Source organism: Melanotaenia boesemani, chromosome 13 (assembly GCF_017639745.1).
Source record: "Melanotaenia boesemani isolate fMelBoe1 chromosome 13, fMelBoe1.pri, whole genome shotgun sequence".
Classification (NCBI taxonomy): Eukaryota; Metazoa; Chordata; class Actinopteri; order Atheriniformes; family Melanotaeniidae; genus Melanotaenia; species Melanotaenia boesemani.
The window spans coordinates 20,397,847-20,414,722 of record NC_055694.1 but is presented as its reverse complement, the minus strand read 5'-3'; the positions used below and the strand labels follow the sequence as shown (position 1 = coordinate 20,414,722).

General features: G+C 36.1%; 2 protein-coding genes and 1 long non-coding RNA gene across 4 annotated transcripts; 1 reads left to right on the top strand and 2 right to left on the bottom strand.

Moving 5' to 3' along the window:
• Window positions 1–21: 21 nt before the first annotated feature.
• Window positions 22–4,677, bottom strand: tprg1l (tumor protein p63 regulated 1-like). Its single transcript, XM_042004975.1, has 6 exons — window positions 4,227–4,677; window positions 3,956–4,047; window positions 3,756–3,806; window positions 2,990–3,115; window positions 2,510–2,663; window positions 22–1,885 (listed from the first exon to the last, which is right to left on the bottom strand). The coding sequence occupies exons 1-6, from the start codon at window positions 4,452–4,454 to the stop codon at window positions 1,691–1,693; spliced, it is 846 nt and encodes a 281-aa protein (XP_041860909.1). The 5' UTR covers window positions 4,455–4,677; the 3' UTR covers window positions 22–1,690.
• A 3,534-nt stretch (window positions 4,678–8,211) lies between these two features.
• LOC121651462 (complement C1q-like protein 2) lies at window positions 8,212–11,580 on the top strand. Of its 2 annotated transcripts, XM_042003696.1 has the most exons (5): window positions 8,244–8,487; window positions 9,223–9,294; window positions 10,364–10,447; window positions 10,536–10,667; window positions 10,863–11,580. In XM_042003696.1, exons 1-5 carry the CDS (start codon window positions 8,244–8,246, stop codon window positions 11,144–11,146), a joined length of 816 nt encoding a protein of 271 aa, XP_041859630.1. In that variant the 3' UTR covers window positions 11,147–11,580. The 2 variants fall into 2 exon arrangements, with proteins under 2 accessions (XP_041859631.1, XP_041859630.1); XM_042003697.1 differs by lacking the exon at window positions 9,223–9,294 and having other exon boundaries at window positions 8,212–8,487.
• On the bottom strand, window positions 8,262–9,461 carry LOC121651466. Its single transcript, XR_006012438.1, has 3 exons — window positions 9,439–9,461; window positions 8,981–9,266; window positions 8,262–8,532 (listed from the first exon to the last, which is right to left on the bottom strand). It is a non-coding gene; the product is annotated as an uncharacterized LOC121651466 (long non-coding RNA).
• Window positions 11,581–16,876: the final 5,296 nt, after the last annotated feature.

The following is a 16,876-nucleotide window of genomic DNA, read 5'->3' as shown; positions in this document are numbered from 1 at the left end:
TGCCTTAAAACAACCGTGAGACATGTTTTCTTTGTTTTTAATTAGTCTTGTAAAGCAATTTTCATAGCACAAATTGCATCATCTTTAACAAACTTGCAGAAGTAACAGCTGGTACCTGCAAAGACCAAACTGAAATGACAATAAGAACTGAAACATTAAATTAACTGGTAGTATTAATCTGCATTATTTGGCCACAAGCCATCTCTTTGTTTGAAAGTTTTAGTTACAGTCCTTCACGTCAGGAATGCCAGTATATAAATACACTCTTACAGTGTTTCACCGACAATTATGCAGTGCTATTCTATTCTCATTTGAGTCTTTCTTAGGCGCATACCACCATACCAGATACATGTAGGCAGAGCACTGCTTCTCTAACAACACCCAGAGTTCCTGCCATGACAAAGTCATGTCAAGCATTTATTAGTTTCCACTGTGCCTGTGGAAAATAATAAATGCTATGAAAAGCAAAAAATATCTTTAGTCATTTTAACAAGATATTTATCTTCCTAAATAAATTATTCCAAAACTGGCAATTAAATGTTTTCCTATAAACATTTATGAGTTAACTTCATCAGAATATGTGCAGATAAATAAAACAACCACTTTTACTCAGGATATTTAAAAAACACAACTGTCATGCAAACTCAACGTGCAAGGAACATGCACAAGACCAGACAAAGTTGTTGTGGGACGCAATTTGTTGCCATGGTTCAGCATGACACTATAGTTCGTAACCTTTGGCTAGACAATAATGTGCTATAGAGTCAGATTTAGGAAAAACATCACCTAAATCCTACTCATAATATACACAGCTTGCATGGTTAATTATCTAATGTAAAGCTTTATCTGCATGTTGTACTTGTAACCCGTCTAGTATTATCCCCCTCATTATTGCAGCTTATTCCAAATGTGTAATTAACATAAAACCAAGTTGCAGGATCACTAAGGCAACTTGCAAACAAAACTGAAAGTTTACAGGGTCACTTTGCATAAAATATCTGACTTTAAAAAACCTGTCATCTAGCACTGCAGGTCCCTACTCTGAGCTAAGAAAATTAAATATGAGCATTGACAAGAAAGAATAGGCCAGATCTGACTTTTTCATTTCCACTGAACAAGTCTAATTAATGCTGAAAAGTACATCCCATTTGTTAGTTTATTGTACTCTATTGGCTGTTTACAACGATGTTCATATATCACTGCTAATGTAAATAACGCAGTCTTTCATTTCAAAACAGTGTAACAAATCTGGAACATATTCTTATCTGAGCTTATAGTTTCACTGCTCTCTCCTGGCAAATCTTTTCGTGTTGCAGAAAACATTTAACCCTAAAATTCTCATTCCTCTTCCAATCTAAATGTCACAATAATTTCAATCAAAACTGCTGTAGACTTTTATCTCCCATGAATAGATGTGAACATAAGGCTGTGTTTTAGATATATGATGGGAGGCAACTCAGAGCACACGCAAAAGGAAAAAACAAACATCAAATGAGTCGACAGTCCATACAGCGCTGTCCATCGTTTACCTACAGCAGGCTGAACACTTGTCTTACACCAACTGAAGGAGGTGTGGACATGTCATGGGTTCAACTTACACAAATAAGACGCATTGCACATTACGCTGTAGCCTCTGTCAGACAGTGCAGTGAAACTGACACAAGGGCTGGACTATTCAGAAACTTGGAATTTAGAAGCCAATCTTGCCACGTGTCATGGAGTAGCCAAGCTTGGCTTCGTTGTTGATGAAGGACATAATGCCCAGATAGGTCTCAATGAGCAGGGGTCTCTCAAGGATCAGAACCCCGTTAGCCCTGCCAGGAATGGGGTTCTCCTTATGGGCTTTCTTCACCGCCTGCACCAGCTGGGTTCTGAAGTTATCCAACTTGGGAGGTAGGAGAAAAAAAAAAAAAAAAAAAAGGAGCAGACCTTTATGCATTTATTTACTTATGATTGTTTTTTAACATTTAGTTTATATCTTTTTAAAAGGACTAAATGTCTAAAGTTAAATCTTGTGAACTTGCTGTTTAAAGTTGAATAATGAACACAATTCATAATTAATAGGCAAAAAGTCCCATTTTTTTAAACAAAGCAAGCAATCTGAATAACAAAATATCCCAAGAAAACTGCCCCAAATACTTCTGTTGCCTTGTAAATAAGAAGTAATAAACACATAACTCTAAGCAAGCTTATTCATACACAAAGTCAAAACTACACAGATGTAAGTTTTCTGAATAACCGTCCTTGTTTAGGAGGATGAATGATGCCATTAAAGCTGCAATCACTCTGTTGTCTCCGGTTGGCTTGTGACTGCTGGAGTTGTTTTTGTTGCTTTTTAATGGATGGAAGTGCTGTTCTACTAATGTCCCAATTTTTTGGGCCTTTTGCCTTGCACATCAAGCTTTTAGTGTTAAAATGTTTGCTTAAGTGAAATAATCTTGAAGATGATTCACGTATTACAATATGATTCACTAATATTTGTAGTTTTATTAAGCCAAAGGGATTGTACCTGACAGAGAGAGGCCACCTTCTCATCAGCGCTGGACATGGGATGCTCTGTGAAGGTGGCATAGGGCATTTCTGTGGACCAGGGGTTCCAGCGGTTAAAGAAGGAAGCCCGGGGGCGTTTGTCCCACTGCACACGAATCCCATAGCCCTCTCTTCTGCAAGACAACAGAAAATCAAGGATCTAGCGAGAACATCGTCACCAAAGCAACACAACAAAGCAGAACTTGTGTTATACTCACATGTTTTCTTCCAATACTTTCTGTATTTGCTTATCTTTTTTTCTTACACATCATTTTGCACAAATTTTGAAACATGACTTTATCATCATACCAAAAATAATTTAAGGTTTGAACAGTTTACAACTTAGTAGCAAAACCAGCCTTTAACCATGACTCCTGCTACTTGTATAACTCCGCTAGAATGCAAATGAATTCAGGATAAATAGTAACATGCTGATGGTGAGCTGCAAGTGTTGACTTACTTGTTGAGGGATTTGGGTGGGAATTCAAACTCGCCCACTGAGATGGTGTCCACAGCGTTGAGAGAGATCCTTATAACTTGCTGACACAACAGATTAATGAAATCATACTTGCAGACCAGCAGAGACCTGCACACAAAAACAAAGTCTGTATTTCCTCAATCACCAAAGTTAAAGAAAATATTAAAAACTATAAAGGGTAAAAAAATACATCACAGATAACTAATCCTTTGTCAGTTGTTGACTCCTTACTTAATACACAACCTAATGAAAAATATCACAAATTTCCAATTCTTACAATTAATTAATGATCAACTGAATGTAGATTTATGTGCTAACGCTTATCCTCAATAAGTTCTCAGTGAATTAATGTTCATTCACACATTAATTCTTATGCTAGCAAACAAGCTAGTTTTCAGAAATATTCATCTCAGCCCATGCCAGATTATTATCTGTCAAAAGAATCTATATTTAACCATTTAAACATAGTGTATAATCCATTAATCAGAAACACCTCCGTTTCCTCTGCAGGCTTGTGGTGCTTCTAATAATCAGTGAGTGATGAGAGTGTTTTTAAAGTTTTACATTAGGTGCAGTTCTTTTCACAGATAAACTCAAACTAGGGAAATTAGGGTCATTTGGTTTGTGTAGTAACATTCAATGAACTGTCAATGGCTGATTTACTCAGTGTGAAGTAATCACGACTTGATTGTTAGTTTATGGTGACAAATGGAAAACAGAAAATAAGTGTGGGACCAATAAAACTCACCTATCTGTTATTAGCACAAGTCTCTCCTTCTCATTGTTCCAGTGGTCAATTCTGCAGAAACATGACAAGTTTGTCCTTTATGACAGTTGTGGAGCCATGTCTTTGCTAAAGCAACCTTCATAAAACTTGAGATGAAATGTGTATGTGATTGGAAAGAATCCTTCATTCAGCCTCTTGTTTCAGGCTGATGAGATACTCACTCTGCCAGCAGCCAGACGCTGAGCACCTCCCCGTCCTCAGATGGGAGCGCCACAGTCCGGATGTCGCTCACTGCCTGCTCAATGGTACCTGGCTGAGATCAGCATCACACCACCGCCAAGCATCAGCATCATCTCAGAAACCAGCGTCACTTTGATGTATTACTGTAGTTTTTAGTACACTGCACTGATTCTTAAACGTGGTGGTACGGTGGGAATATTGGTAAATGGTTGTTTTCTTGTGGAATTAAGAACATTAACATAAACAACTCACCCTGAAAACGAAGTAATCCTTCACCTTTGCTTGCATCGTGGGGTTTTGTACATGGAAAGGCGTAAGCGTTTGCAGCGGGGGGCAGCAGGCCACGGAAGCTGCATGTCCGAGGCTTAGGCCGGTCTCCGGCGGCGTGAAGGCGACCTCAACCCCCTCCTCTGTTTCTGCAGGGTGGAGAACAGCAACACCCGGACTCTCCGGATCCATCGTGTCGTTCAGCTGAAGCATGGCGAAGCAAACGATGTTCGAGGAGGTTCTCGACAATTTTCGCCTGCTGTTAGATGAGAAAACGTGTTTCTGAAGACGCAGACTCTCCCATTGCGCAGAAATAATGTTTTGGTCGTGGGGGTAACGAGGAAGCAGTTCCTTCTTGCTTCACTTCCCCCTTTGATTTCCTTCCTCTTAAAGAGACATTCATCCAGCTACTTGTAGAAACAGGTGTTTGGAGTGGACGATGCTGGCTTAAATAGCGGTTAAAATCTGTCATGATGAAGTATAATTTTTTCAGTTGGTCAGCTGATCGTTTAAACTTGAACTGCTTTGTCGTGAACAGTCACCAAGGTTAACGAGCTTAATCCAATAAACTCTGCATCTGTTTATTATTTCATTATTAAACCATTCAAAACGTTCATTGAGGTAAACAGACTACACGTTTTCAAATGATGACAGCTAAGGTATTTTATGAAGAAACGTGATTAATAAACCACCTTCTTTAAAAAAACAAAAACAAAACAAAAACAATTCCAATAGAAAAGTTTGCCACCTGTAGCATGGCATATGTTGTGTATCAGTAAATCACCTGATTGGATAAGTGGTAGAATATTTTAATTAGTTTTTGTAATCCAACCAATATGTGGTATTAAGGGGAAGATATCTAACACAGGTTTTGAGCTAAAACAAACTGATATTGCTACTCAAGTGTTTTATTTATTTATTTATTAGCAAGATTTAAAGCGTATGTATATTTTTTTTCAATTTCATAGAAAGAATTTTGTTTCTAAAATCTCGACAATATTATTTGCTTAATCAAATAAAATAAACAATATTGTCAAGATTTTAAATGCCTATTGAGAAAGATGAATATCATGTGTTACACAATTTTTGTAAGTAATGAACATTCCCTGAGTTTCTGGCCACAGTGTTAGTTAGTACTTTCTAATAAACTCTTAATTTATGAAGTCTTTGTGTAAAAATGTGCTTTCACAAGAGAGAGTTGTTGCAAACTCTCAGTCCAGCTATGCTGAGATTGTCAAATTTTTTTTTACCAGCTTTTTCTAATATTAGTTCCATCTATTACCCACCACCGGTGGCCCCTGCTGCAGACCAACAGATCAAATTGTGGCGTCAGAATATTTTACAACAGCTCCCTCTACTGGTAGCACTCAGTAACTTCCTTCAGATACTTATGTGGAAGATTATATATACACAGATACAAAAGGAATTTAAGGAGTCAGAAGTAACGTTGAAACTATGCTGCAGTGATCGTCAATCAAAATGAGCTTTTTTTGTACTTTCAATTTTATTATTGTTATTTTTATGACTTATATAGCTCATGCAATGTATTATTGTTTCTTTGGTGGCCAGTTGTGGATCGTTGTGATGAAACACAGTAACAGTACTTCTGAGTGCATGTATCTTTTGACTGCATCTATATTTAATTTCTTATTTAGAAATTACAAAATTTATAAAAAGGTAAAATTATTTCAAATTTTTGAGATTACTGTAAAATTTACTCTGGTTGTTTTGTCATGTTTTTATTATATTACTCAACACAATCCTTCTTTGTTTTATGTTTGCTGTATGAATAGATACCTGTTTTGGTTTTGGCAGAGACTTATCAATGAGAGAAAAATATATAAAGCTGTAAAAAGATATATTTTATTGCTTTGGCCTTCTCTGATGTGCTGTTGCTTTTTTAAAGACACGTGTTCTAAATGAATCACTTCATGTGTAACTTATTGAGGAAACAAAAAGAGAAAATACCTTCTTTCCTAAATAGGTTTCTGGTAAATCTTGGCTAATGAGTTTACAACCAGTTTACAGCCCTTTTGTTGTTTACCACTATGACTTTTTCCTCAATGAGAATGGAGAGTTATTTGTCCTTGGTCCGGGTACAACTGATTTATATTTGAGCTGACTGATATTTTTAAATTTAGACCACTATTTTATTTTACTATGACTATGCTTAAAGTTCCATCCTCTTTGCTTTTTAGCCCTTCTCCCAATATTTGTATGGGTATAAGCAACAACACTAGTTGCTTTATGTTTTGTTAGAATCAACAGGCTTCCAAACTCTGCGCATGCCTCATGGAAAAGACACTGAGCTCCTTTGGTTAAGAAACATTGGGATTTTATGTATCTGTGGTTTTTGGAAACAATGACCAAGCTTCACTTTTTACATACTTAACATGGATTTGTTTTTTTAGAAATACTTTACAGAAATTAATTATCCATTAAAACACAACTTGACAGTCTCCCATTTCTATTAGTAAGTCAGCTGTCTTATGGAGAACAACTTGATGTTTTTTTTTGTTTGTTTTTTTTAATTAACTTCATGATCAGTTTTGGTCCATCTGATCTTGTTTTAGATGTCATCTAAATACAGGTCCATACATGTAAATGTTGCCAGAGCCTTTGCTTTTCAGATGGTTCTATATTAATGTTTTTTTTTTCAAGATTAATAAAATGTTTAAATCTGACTTATCCAAGTATGTTGCATAGTGACAAGAGGTTGTCAAATATAAATATTTTCCCAAACTTTTGAAAGGATGTCACGCAACCTTCAGTGTATATTGAGAAAGCTTTTGCTTGTTTAGGTTTAGGCTCTGGTTTGGCTTCTGATCACAGCTTGTCTAAAAGAAAATTTCCAAAGTGGCTTTCCTTCATATGCAAACAGATATACGTTCTCAATGAAATATTAAATATGCGTGCAACAGTAAAAGCTGTAGCCAAGAGATGTATTTCAAATTAAACCTGAGTCAACTGAACCCCCTCAGGCATTATCATGTAGAGTTATAGGAGTCGTTTTTGATGCAGACTTATGCAGAACTCGTAAACTGGGTTAGGTCTAAAGTTAATAAATCATTTAGGATAATAAGGAGGGTTAGCCATTTAATCTGCACAAAATGTCTCCTCACTCTTTATTATAGTTTGATTTATCCGTATCTTTCTACCTATGATATGCTTTTGGCAAATACTTTTTGGGCCACTTTGGGCTTCATCTATGAAATGCTTTCAAATAAAACTGAGATTTTATCATTTTTGTCCTCAAAGTTAACTCAAAGGTCCAGTCAGCAGGTCTTTATCTTCTTTATTTAAGTACTAGGTACAATAAAATTTTATAAGATACAGAGAAACTAAATTATGCAATGATGTATTTTTTTTTTATTTTACAGGCAAGTTTCCTAATGTTTAAAAATATGTTTAAAAGGCAATTTGTTGATTTATAGTGTTTATATATTCACACAAACATTGCTTGTTTTTACAGTTTAGATGTTTATTTTTATGTCGACTAGTATTACCTCATTTATCTTTCTCTCATACTAGTTTAACTACAAGTTTAAGCTTGAGAAGCCTGACTTTTTCTGTTCTTTATTGTCAGTTGTATTCATTTCTGTTTATTTCAAAATGTGCTAAAAAGAAATCCCAATTTCAAGAAATAAGACCCACAGTCAAAGCAATTTATGTCTGAGTCACTGTTTAATTACTGTTTGCACAAATGTTTAGATTTTTCATTTTTGGGTTGACCATGAACCATGACAGCTATCTTTTTCTGGCTATTCACACGTTAAGATCAAAACTTCAACATGCAGACAATAATATGTAATTTATCACTAAATACTGTTTTGTTTTTTGTTTTTTACAAGTCCAAAGTAACAAGTCTTATCTCCTGCACGTTTCTAATCAACAACTTTGGTAATCATTAGTCAATCTGTCAAAAAAACAAAAAACAAAACACTATTTAAGTCACACAGAAACCACAAAGTTGAACTGCAGAGACTGACACTGCAAACTGAGATGAGAATGTTTTTTTCACTGTTTCTGATAATCAGCTTTTTCTTCACAGCTCAGCTACAAGCAGAGTCTGACAATGAAATTATTGCACATTTAAAGCAAACTGCATCGCAGGGAAGAGAACTGGGAAATGTTTCTGAACATCAACAGACCTGTTCATATGACATTCCTGCTCTGCTGAAAGAGATGATCGCCTCTGTGGCTGCACTGAAGGTCGAGGTGAAGTACTTACAGAGAGACAACGAAGGTATGTTGGTTATGTCAACAGAGATGACTGAGTGATTTCTGAATGCTGGGATAAAAAAAAAAAAAAAAAAACAAAAAAAAAAACAGAAATTCAATAAAATCCCCCCAAAAAAACAGGAGGATACAGAACAAAAGACAGAAAGACATACTGGATGCTGGAACTTTTAATTGCCTATATCACTGGTACCATATCACCAGATCTGTTTTGATGCTGCCATTAACTCCTAGAATCCAGAAATGAATTTAGCATCACAGCACACACATAACCAGCCAGGCTGTAAAACATATTACACAAACTGAATGAAACAATTCTACATGTTTTTATGTTGGAGCATATTTATACTTAAAAAGGGAGACTCACTAATCCTTTTACAGCTATCAGCATGTCTGAGCATAAGATGGCACATTTAGCTGTGTCATGAAAAACAGTAGCCAGAATGATGGCAGGACACCCAAGAACTGTCATGAACATTTGGCAGCTGTGTTCTGTTTACCTCCAGTGGGTTCCTCCAACTCTATCTGGTTCTTCATCTTTAAAGGTGGAATGTGATTATTGGTTGTTCGATGTGCTGCTAGCTACAATTTGTACCTCAGTCATAAAAAAAAATTACTTGAGTTTTGAAAGCAGTTTATCTGCAAAGTAAAGCAATTCAATAAAACATCACAATAAAAAAACTTCTTCCCAAAAAGAGGAAAGTTAACGTTTTCAAACCTTTGTTGTTTTGTCACATTTCAGCCCAAGCAGCTAAGATAAACGAGCTGGAATTGCAAAAGACAGAGCTGGAAAGGCTGAAACTACAGTACCAAGGTATTGCTTTATATCATATGTTGACAGTCTGCAAATTGACTAATAACACCACTAATAATCAGAGACAACAGAAACTTGTTTAGTCAATAACATCTCCTCTTCATTTGTTGTCTATATTTAGATCAAGAAAAAAAGATGAAAGACCTGGAGTTGCAAAAGTCTGAGCTAACATAGACGTGTCCACATGCACAATCAATCAAAACAATAGAAATGCTAACATATCTGTTGCTACAGCACCACTGTATCCCTTGGGTATTAAAAACATAATAAAGAGGGATGAAAATAACGCCAGTGAACTGGAACGTCACTGGACACTGGATCCAGCACATCCACTTTCATCCACCTTAAAACACACATTGAGAAGTTAGTCCCTGTAATCTGAAAGCTTAGAGCCACAGCTGTGTAAACATTAGCTTGTTCCTACCTTTGTACTAAAATAATGTTATCTCCGTTCGACTGGCTTCACTAAATGTGTTTAGAAGAAGAACGAGACATTTACTGAACAGTTTCCATAAAGTGTGACTTTGCCATGATGACATTAAACTGGGATCAGAGCTGCTGTAAACACGGTTTTACTGGTTCTGTTTATTAGAAAAATACAGATGTAAGGAATAGTTATTGAATATTGGATTTATTTTAATAAATTAATTAAAATATAGATTTTTTATTCAATTTTAAAAAGTTTAAAATGAATATTTTCTGTACTCATCTTGCAGTTATTTCAAGACCTTAAAAAATTATTGAGTTTTCTGATGCACTATTGCAGGGATCAATTGCAGTGGGGACCTGTTGACCCACTGTCCTGCAGATTTTACATGTTTAGTTGCTGCAGTACACCTGAGTCAAATTATTAATGGGTCATTAAGAGGCTTGTGCAGAACTTGACAACAAGTTGCCATTTGAATCAGGTGTTGCAGCAGGGAAACGTCTAAAACCTGCAGGACAGTTGGTGATCCCTCTACTGCTGTGCAGCATTAGTACAGCTGTGAAATTAAATCCTTCAGTAATGAATAACAATGAATACAGTGCTTTATTTCACATTGCATTTTTCTGCATAATATAATTTCAGCACAGGACGGAGAACTGGCTACTATTAAAACCAGAGCAAACATCACAGAAAACCAGTTGGAGGTTCTGAAGACAGAAGGAGAAGGTTAGTGGAGTTAGCAACAAAGTTAGTGTTACATCATTTGTATTATTGCAGCATCAGTAACCTTAATACAGCTGTTTCTATTCCACAGTGAAACGTGTGGCTTTCTCAGCCTCTTTGTTGGCCTCTGGATCAGGAACTTTTGGACCATTTAATGCTCACACTAATCTGGTCTTCAGACATGTTGTTACAAATATTGGAAATGCCTACAACCCACATAGCGGTACTTACATTTACACATTTTAATTATTAATTACATTGTCTTTGTACATTGTACATTTGTAAATTTTTTCTAGATGATTCTTTACTAAAAGAATTTAATTATTATGCTGCTGCTACTTCGTCTGATGATGAGTGTTAATAATAATAATAATAATAATAATAATAATACAATGATGATCATGATGTCGTCCTACAGGGTTTTTCATTGCACCAGTGAGAGGAGTCTACCAATTTCAGTTCTACATATTTGGACATGGACATGCTTCACATGCTTCAGCTGCTGTGCTGGTGAAGAATGGAGAACATGTGTTCATAGCATATGAATATCAGCCTTCTCATGGTGCTGCAAGTTCTAACGGAGTCAGCCTACTGTTAGAGGTTGGAGATGTTGTGTTTATGCGTCTCTGGGCTAACGCAAGGATTTTTGACAACGGAAATCGTCATAATACCTTCAGTGGCCATCTGCTTTTCACCATGTGAAAAACTACAAACACTGCAGTAGTGTATCATCTTATTAGTACTAGTTTATTTGTTATTAAATATTAGAACTACATGATAATTTCTTAACAAGATCATTTTGATTGATTTGTCATTTCCATCTCTAGATTGCCAATGCAATGTACAGTAACTACGACTAATGGACAACACTTTATTGCATATGTTATATATTAAAATGTCTTTGGCTTTCTCATGATATTAGGAATTCTCTTCTTCATTTAAATCTAGATTAGCAACAGAAGTTACTGATGTTCTCTTTGTACAAGATAAAATCAAACCAGCTTACATTGCTTTCTGGTCTTTAGACTTCAATTTTCAGATTTTTATTTTGTTCTGTAGAAACTGTAGTGTTCATTGACTCCTTATGCTGAGACAACTTTTTTCTCTGTACTCTGAATTAAAAAATATTTTCCCTATTTTTAATTTCTTTTGCCTTTTGTGATATTAACTGATCATACTGTTTCCTTGCATTACTGGTGACTGCCAATTAAAGTGTCTTATGGTATATTTAAAAACTGGAGCATAAGATTCATGGCAACATGATATATACAAAATGATGTTGTAATGAGGAAATATGGCATCAGGAGCCACTGTTATAAATAAGTTTGGTAAAATGAACTACTTTATACCATCACCATACTTTACCAGAGACTACAAACTGATGAAGAGGACTGGTTCTGTGCTAGGGATAACTCTGGAGCTGCTGAAGCTGATTGTTCCTGAGAAGTATGCTGCAGAAGCTACTGAAAATAATGGAAAATTCCTGACATTCTCCACACTACACTAAAGAAACATCAGTGTGTGTTCAGAGAGACTTTGTCAAGATTCTTGCAAAACAGAAAGGTACAGGGGAGCAGAAAGGTTTCTACCAGCAGCCATCACCCTATGGAGCAAGGAATTATCTATTTATTTAGCCTTTATTTAACCAGGTTAGTCCCATTAAGATCAAAGATCTACTGGCCAAGAGGGTTGTAGCATAGTTACAATAAAACAATAAACAACATACATATTTTACAACATTAATCTTTTATTAATCTGTTTTTTCTTATTGTAAAGCACTTTGTGATTTTTATCTGTGAAAGGTGATATATAAATAAAATTTCCTTCCTTACTTCAATTAAAACTTGCTCATTTAAAACACATGCACACAGACAAGGCAGACTGCAATGATTTTCGCCAGAGCTTTGTTATTAGTATTTTATAGGTTGTCCTGTACAGCGTCATAGCAAGCAGAGTGATGATCCGGTTGCTGCGTTGTGCCAAACAAATTCGCTTTGCCAAGGGGAGCTTTATAGAAATTTTTTATCCATTGAGAACACAACTTGATAGTCCCCCATTTCTGTCTTACAGTGAACAGCTTGATGGTTTCTCTTTATTTTTTTAATTTTATGACCATTTTTGGTCTGTCTGATCTTGTTTCAGATGTCTTCTAAAAACAATAATCCCAACAGTAACAGTAAAAGTAACCAAAAAAAAAAAAAAGTAATCCAAAGCAACTTACAAAATAAAGGAGTAATCGGAGACATAAAAGAGGTCAACATAACAGAACTCTACTTAAATAACTTGTGACAAAAATAACTCAAACAAAGCGAACAAACCAATTAAATAAACTGCCCTAACAACTGGGACACAAGGGTAAACCAAAAGCGGCTGATCAGCCCAAACAAAAAGACACAAAGGGGTAACACACAAAAACATAACCAAGCTACAAAGGAACACCCCCCCCCCCCCCTGATTCTGGTGTGTGGTGTGGTCCAGATAGTTGGCTCCACGCTGTGGCCACCTGCTGGTTCCCAAGCAAAGGGACTAGAGCCACTGAAAAGGCGCAAAAGAAAACAATTGATTACACCACAATATAACCCAAAATGTGTGCCAGTTTTAGAATATATGTGATAATACTTATTAAAATAAACTGTCAAACAGAATCATATAGTGGTCTGTTAATTAAATCCAATATGAAACCAATATATAAGTGTAGTTCTGTCCTCTGCAGGTTACCACTCATGTGTGACTGTAAATGCAGCTAACACACCAAGTATGTGTGATGAAATTGTGCACCTATGCCCAAGTTAAAATTGCTTGATGATCTTGTATTAAAACAAAATGACTTACAAAAAACTATATAAAAAAAAAAAAAAAAAAAAATTATATGCACTACCTCTAGCACTACGTGGCAACACCTGGGTCCAACTGGACTCACAGCAGTCTGACTACCACTTAATTATGTCCCATCTTGTTTGAATTCTTGCTTGTGTTGCTCTTACTCTCAAATGTAAGTCGCTTTGGATAAAAGCACCTGCTAAATGACTGTAGAATAGAATAGAATAAAAGTAGAGTTGTAGAAGTAATTTTGATGCAGACTTAAGCTGGAGAGAACATGTAAACTGGGTTAGGTCTAAAGTTAATAAATTAGGATAATAAGGAGGGTTAGCCATTTAATTTGCACAAATGGTCTCCTCACTCTTTATTATAGTTTGATTTATCCCTGTCTTTCTACCAGTGATATAATTTATGCAAACACTTTTTGGGCCACTCTTGAAAAATATTGGTCCTACAGAGGCGGTGATTTTAGGAAAAATCCCTTATAAAAGAGAGAATTTGTTTAACTTCAGCAGAACAAGCACTGATTTCAATCAGGGTTGGTACAGTCAGTTAGGTGAGTTACTTCTTGAGTTTCTGTCTTGGTTTCGGGTTATTGTTTACATTGCTAGTGTGGGGCTCTGTTGATGCATTGTACATGGTACAATGTCGTAGCGTGATGTTACAACCACAGTCACCAAAGATCTTGGAATCACTCCAAGCTAGTGTAGCAAAGTTACCTTGATTCAGCGGGCAAGTTTACATGTGATCATTGATGTTGTGCTCTTATGTAAATGTTACTGTTGTATGTCATGATTGTGTCTTATTGTGTTGTTTTTCCCATGTCTTATGAATTGTTATTAATAATTTGATCTTAGTCTGTATATTGTGCAAAGTTGTAATGTCATATGATGTTTTTATCTCTTTGACCTGCCAGGGACTACAGATGTAAAGTAGCCTTCGGGCTAATTCTGGCATATTTACATTTATATATTCATGAATATGCATTGTCCCTTTGAAATAAACGCAACTGAAACTGAAGTTTACACAAGGACACAGAGCTGATTGGTTGACATGGAAGTTAAAAAAGCCTACCTCATCAGCATACACTCAAGGGGAATAATTGGTGAGGAAAGGTAAAAATGTGGAGGAGTGAAGGAAAGTAAATGTGTCCATTAGGAAAAGTGGAAATGTAGGAAGGTAAAAATAAATGCATAACTAAATAAAGGAGGAAATAAAAGTAATGGGTGAGGAATTAAATAAAATGGACTTAGGAAAAAAATAAATGTGGAAATAAAAAATAACTGAAAATAAAAAACAAGTGTAAAAATAATAAATTGCTGTGGAAATAAATAAAACTATGGGAATAAAAATAAAGTTGGCAAAATAAAATAGATGAATACATTAACAACTAATAAAATATAAAAAAATACATTTAATTATTTATTTATTTCCTTATTTATTTATTTATTTCCTCATTTATTTATTTATTTTTTGATTATGACAGTTTCGGCCCTTCATAGCGGCATGGTTGTTGGTCTGAGTGTTTACTGGGATTTTCACACACAACCATCTCTAGGGTTTACAGAAAATGGTCTGAAAAAGAGAAAATATCCAGTGAGCACCAGTTGCCTGGACCAAAATGTCTTGTTGATGTCAGAGAATGGGCAGACTGGTTGGAGACGATCGAAAGCAAACAGGAAGTAAAATAAGCACTGGTTCCAACCAAGGTATGTAGAATAGCATCTCTGAACACACAACTCGTCCAGCCTTGAAGCAGATGGGCTACAGCAGCAGAAAACTACACAGGGTACTATGATACAAGGAAAAAAGAACAAGGATAGGAAACAAGAAATTCCCATAAAGACAACATTGGACGTTGAAGCACTTAAAGCTCTGAAATTACTCATAGGACACTTCAGTGAATGTTAACACCGACCAGTAACACCAACAGTAAGAAGAAGAAGAAGAAAAGAAGAAAACGCTGTTGTTTTCCAGCCGGTACACACTTCAGTTTTAATTTACCATTTAACAAACAGGTAATGTACTTGGTTTTATAACATTTTTACTAACATGTAGTTAAAAAAAGTACTCTTTTTTTTCTTCAAAAACTTTACTGAAACCTAAAATTACTCTTCTGGGCTTGGTTGCTCATTCTCCACCGTCTTGTGCGCAATAAATTCTGGGAGAAAAGAGGCCGTGAAGGATGCATCACCAGCAGCTTTTGTTTGAGGCCAAACAAAGTGCGGATTTGAAGGGTGAATTTGGAGGCTCTTCTAATTCTTCAGATTGGGACAGTGCTTGTCGCACCACGATGACATATGTAGCCGATGAATCCGCACTTTGAAGTGTGCAGACCCTGAACTGGGAAACCCCTTATGTGTCCATGGATTTCTATGCTTCAGTATTAAATATTCAATTTCCAGGTCTGCCTTTGCAAGCTGATACTGAAGGTGGACTTTACAGTGTTACTTTGCAGTCATCTGGGCCCGGTTTTGATGATGCCCCTAATCAGGGGGTTATGCTCACTGCAGCTCCTCCACGGGGGTTGTGGTCAGCCCGAACATATAGCAGGCTTAACAGTAATTAAAGATTTTGTGTCTGTGTCTAGGTGCATGATGCATTCAGTGTATCATAAAACACACATATGCATAGAGAGACAGTAATAATCAGTTGGGCTTACACCAGGAGACTTTGAAAAGATTTGAAAAAGACTCTATAAAACTACCAGCTCACACCTGCTCACATCTAAAGACAGTCTCAGTTTAGTCTCAGACTGAGATTTGACAAAGACTGTGAATCACTATTTACAAGACTACAACTACATTCTTTCAGCATTTTTAGTGATATGTTGGACAGTTAGTATGGAACAGGGCTGATCTGCTCACAGCAAAGCAAGCAAGGGGAGAGTTTCCCTACAGGATCAATAAGGAATTACACATCATTATTAAGTGTGCCTTTACATCTCCACCAGGTGTTACACCAACTCATCAACATCTGGAGGGATGAATGATTTTTCTATTCTTCTCTCATTTGTTAGATCATTATACTATGACACATAAATGATCCACAGCAGACATTTACTACTTAATAACTGTAATAAGAGCCATAAGAGGACTAAGAGCCATAGTGTGGTAGCCTGAACAAACTTTATTGTCTACTGCAGGTGCCTATTAAACAACATATGCCAATGCTACAGCATCATCTACTGGTGATCTCCAGTACTGCACAGATACGTGACATCTTCCTTTTTGTTTTTCGTATATATATATATATATATATATATATTAGGTTTTTGTGTTTGTTGCACACTGCACATTGCTGTATCACATCCTCAATTTCTTTGGCCATCCCTGGCCAAAACAGGATATCTCTGGCTCTTTCCTTGCTTTTCACAATGCCCATGTGAGATTCATGAATTTTCTCCAGCATCTCCTCTCCCATCTTTACTAGCACAATCAGTTTTGAATTTTTAAACACAAGTCCATCAGAGTATGACAACTCTTCTCTGAAAGTCCAGTACTGTTGTAGTTCCTCTGGAACCTGTCTTCATGACTCAGGCCATCCATTCTGTATTGCTGCTATGACCAGTTTCAGCCTCTCATCTTGCTGTGTGGCCTCTTTGAACTGACT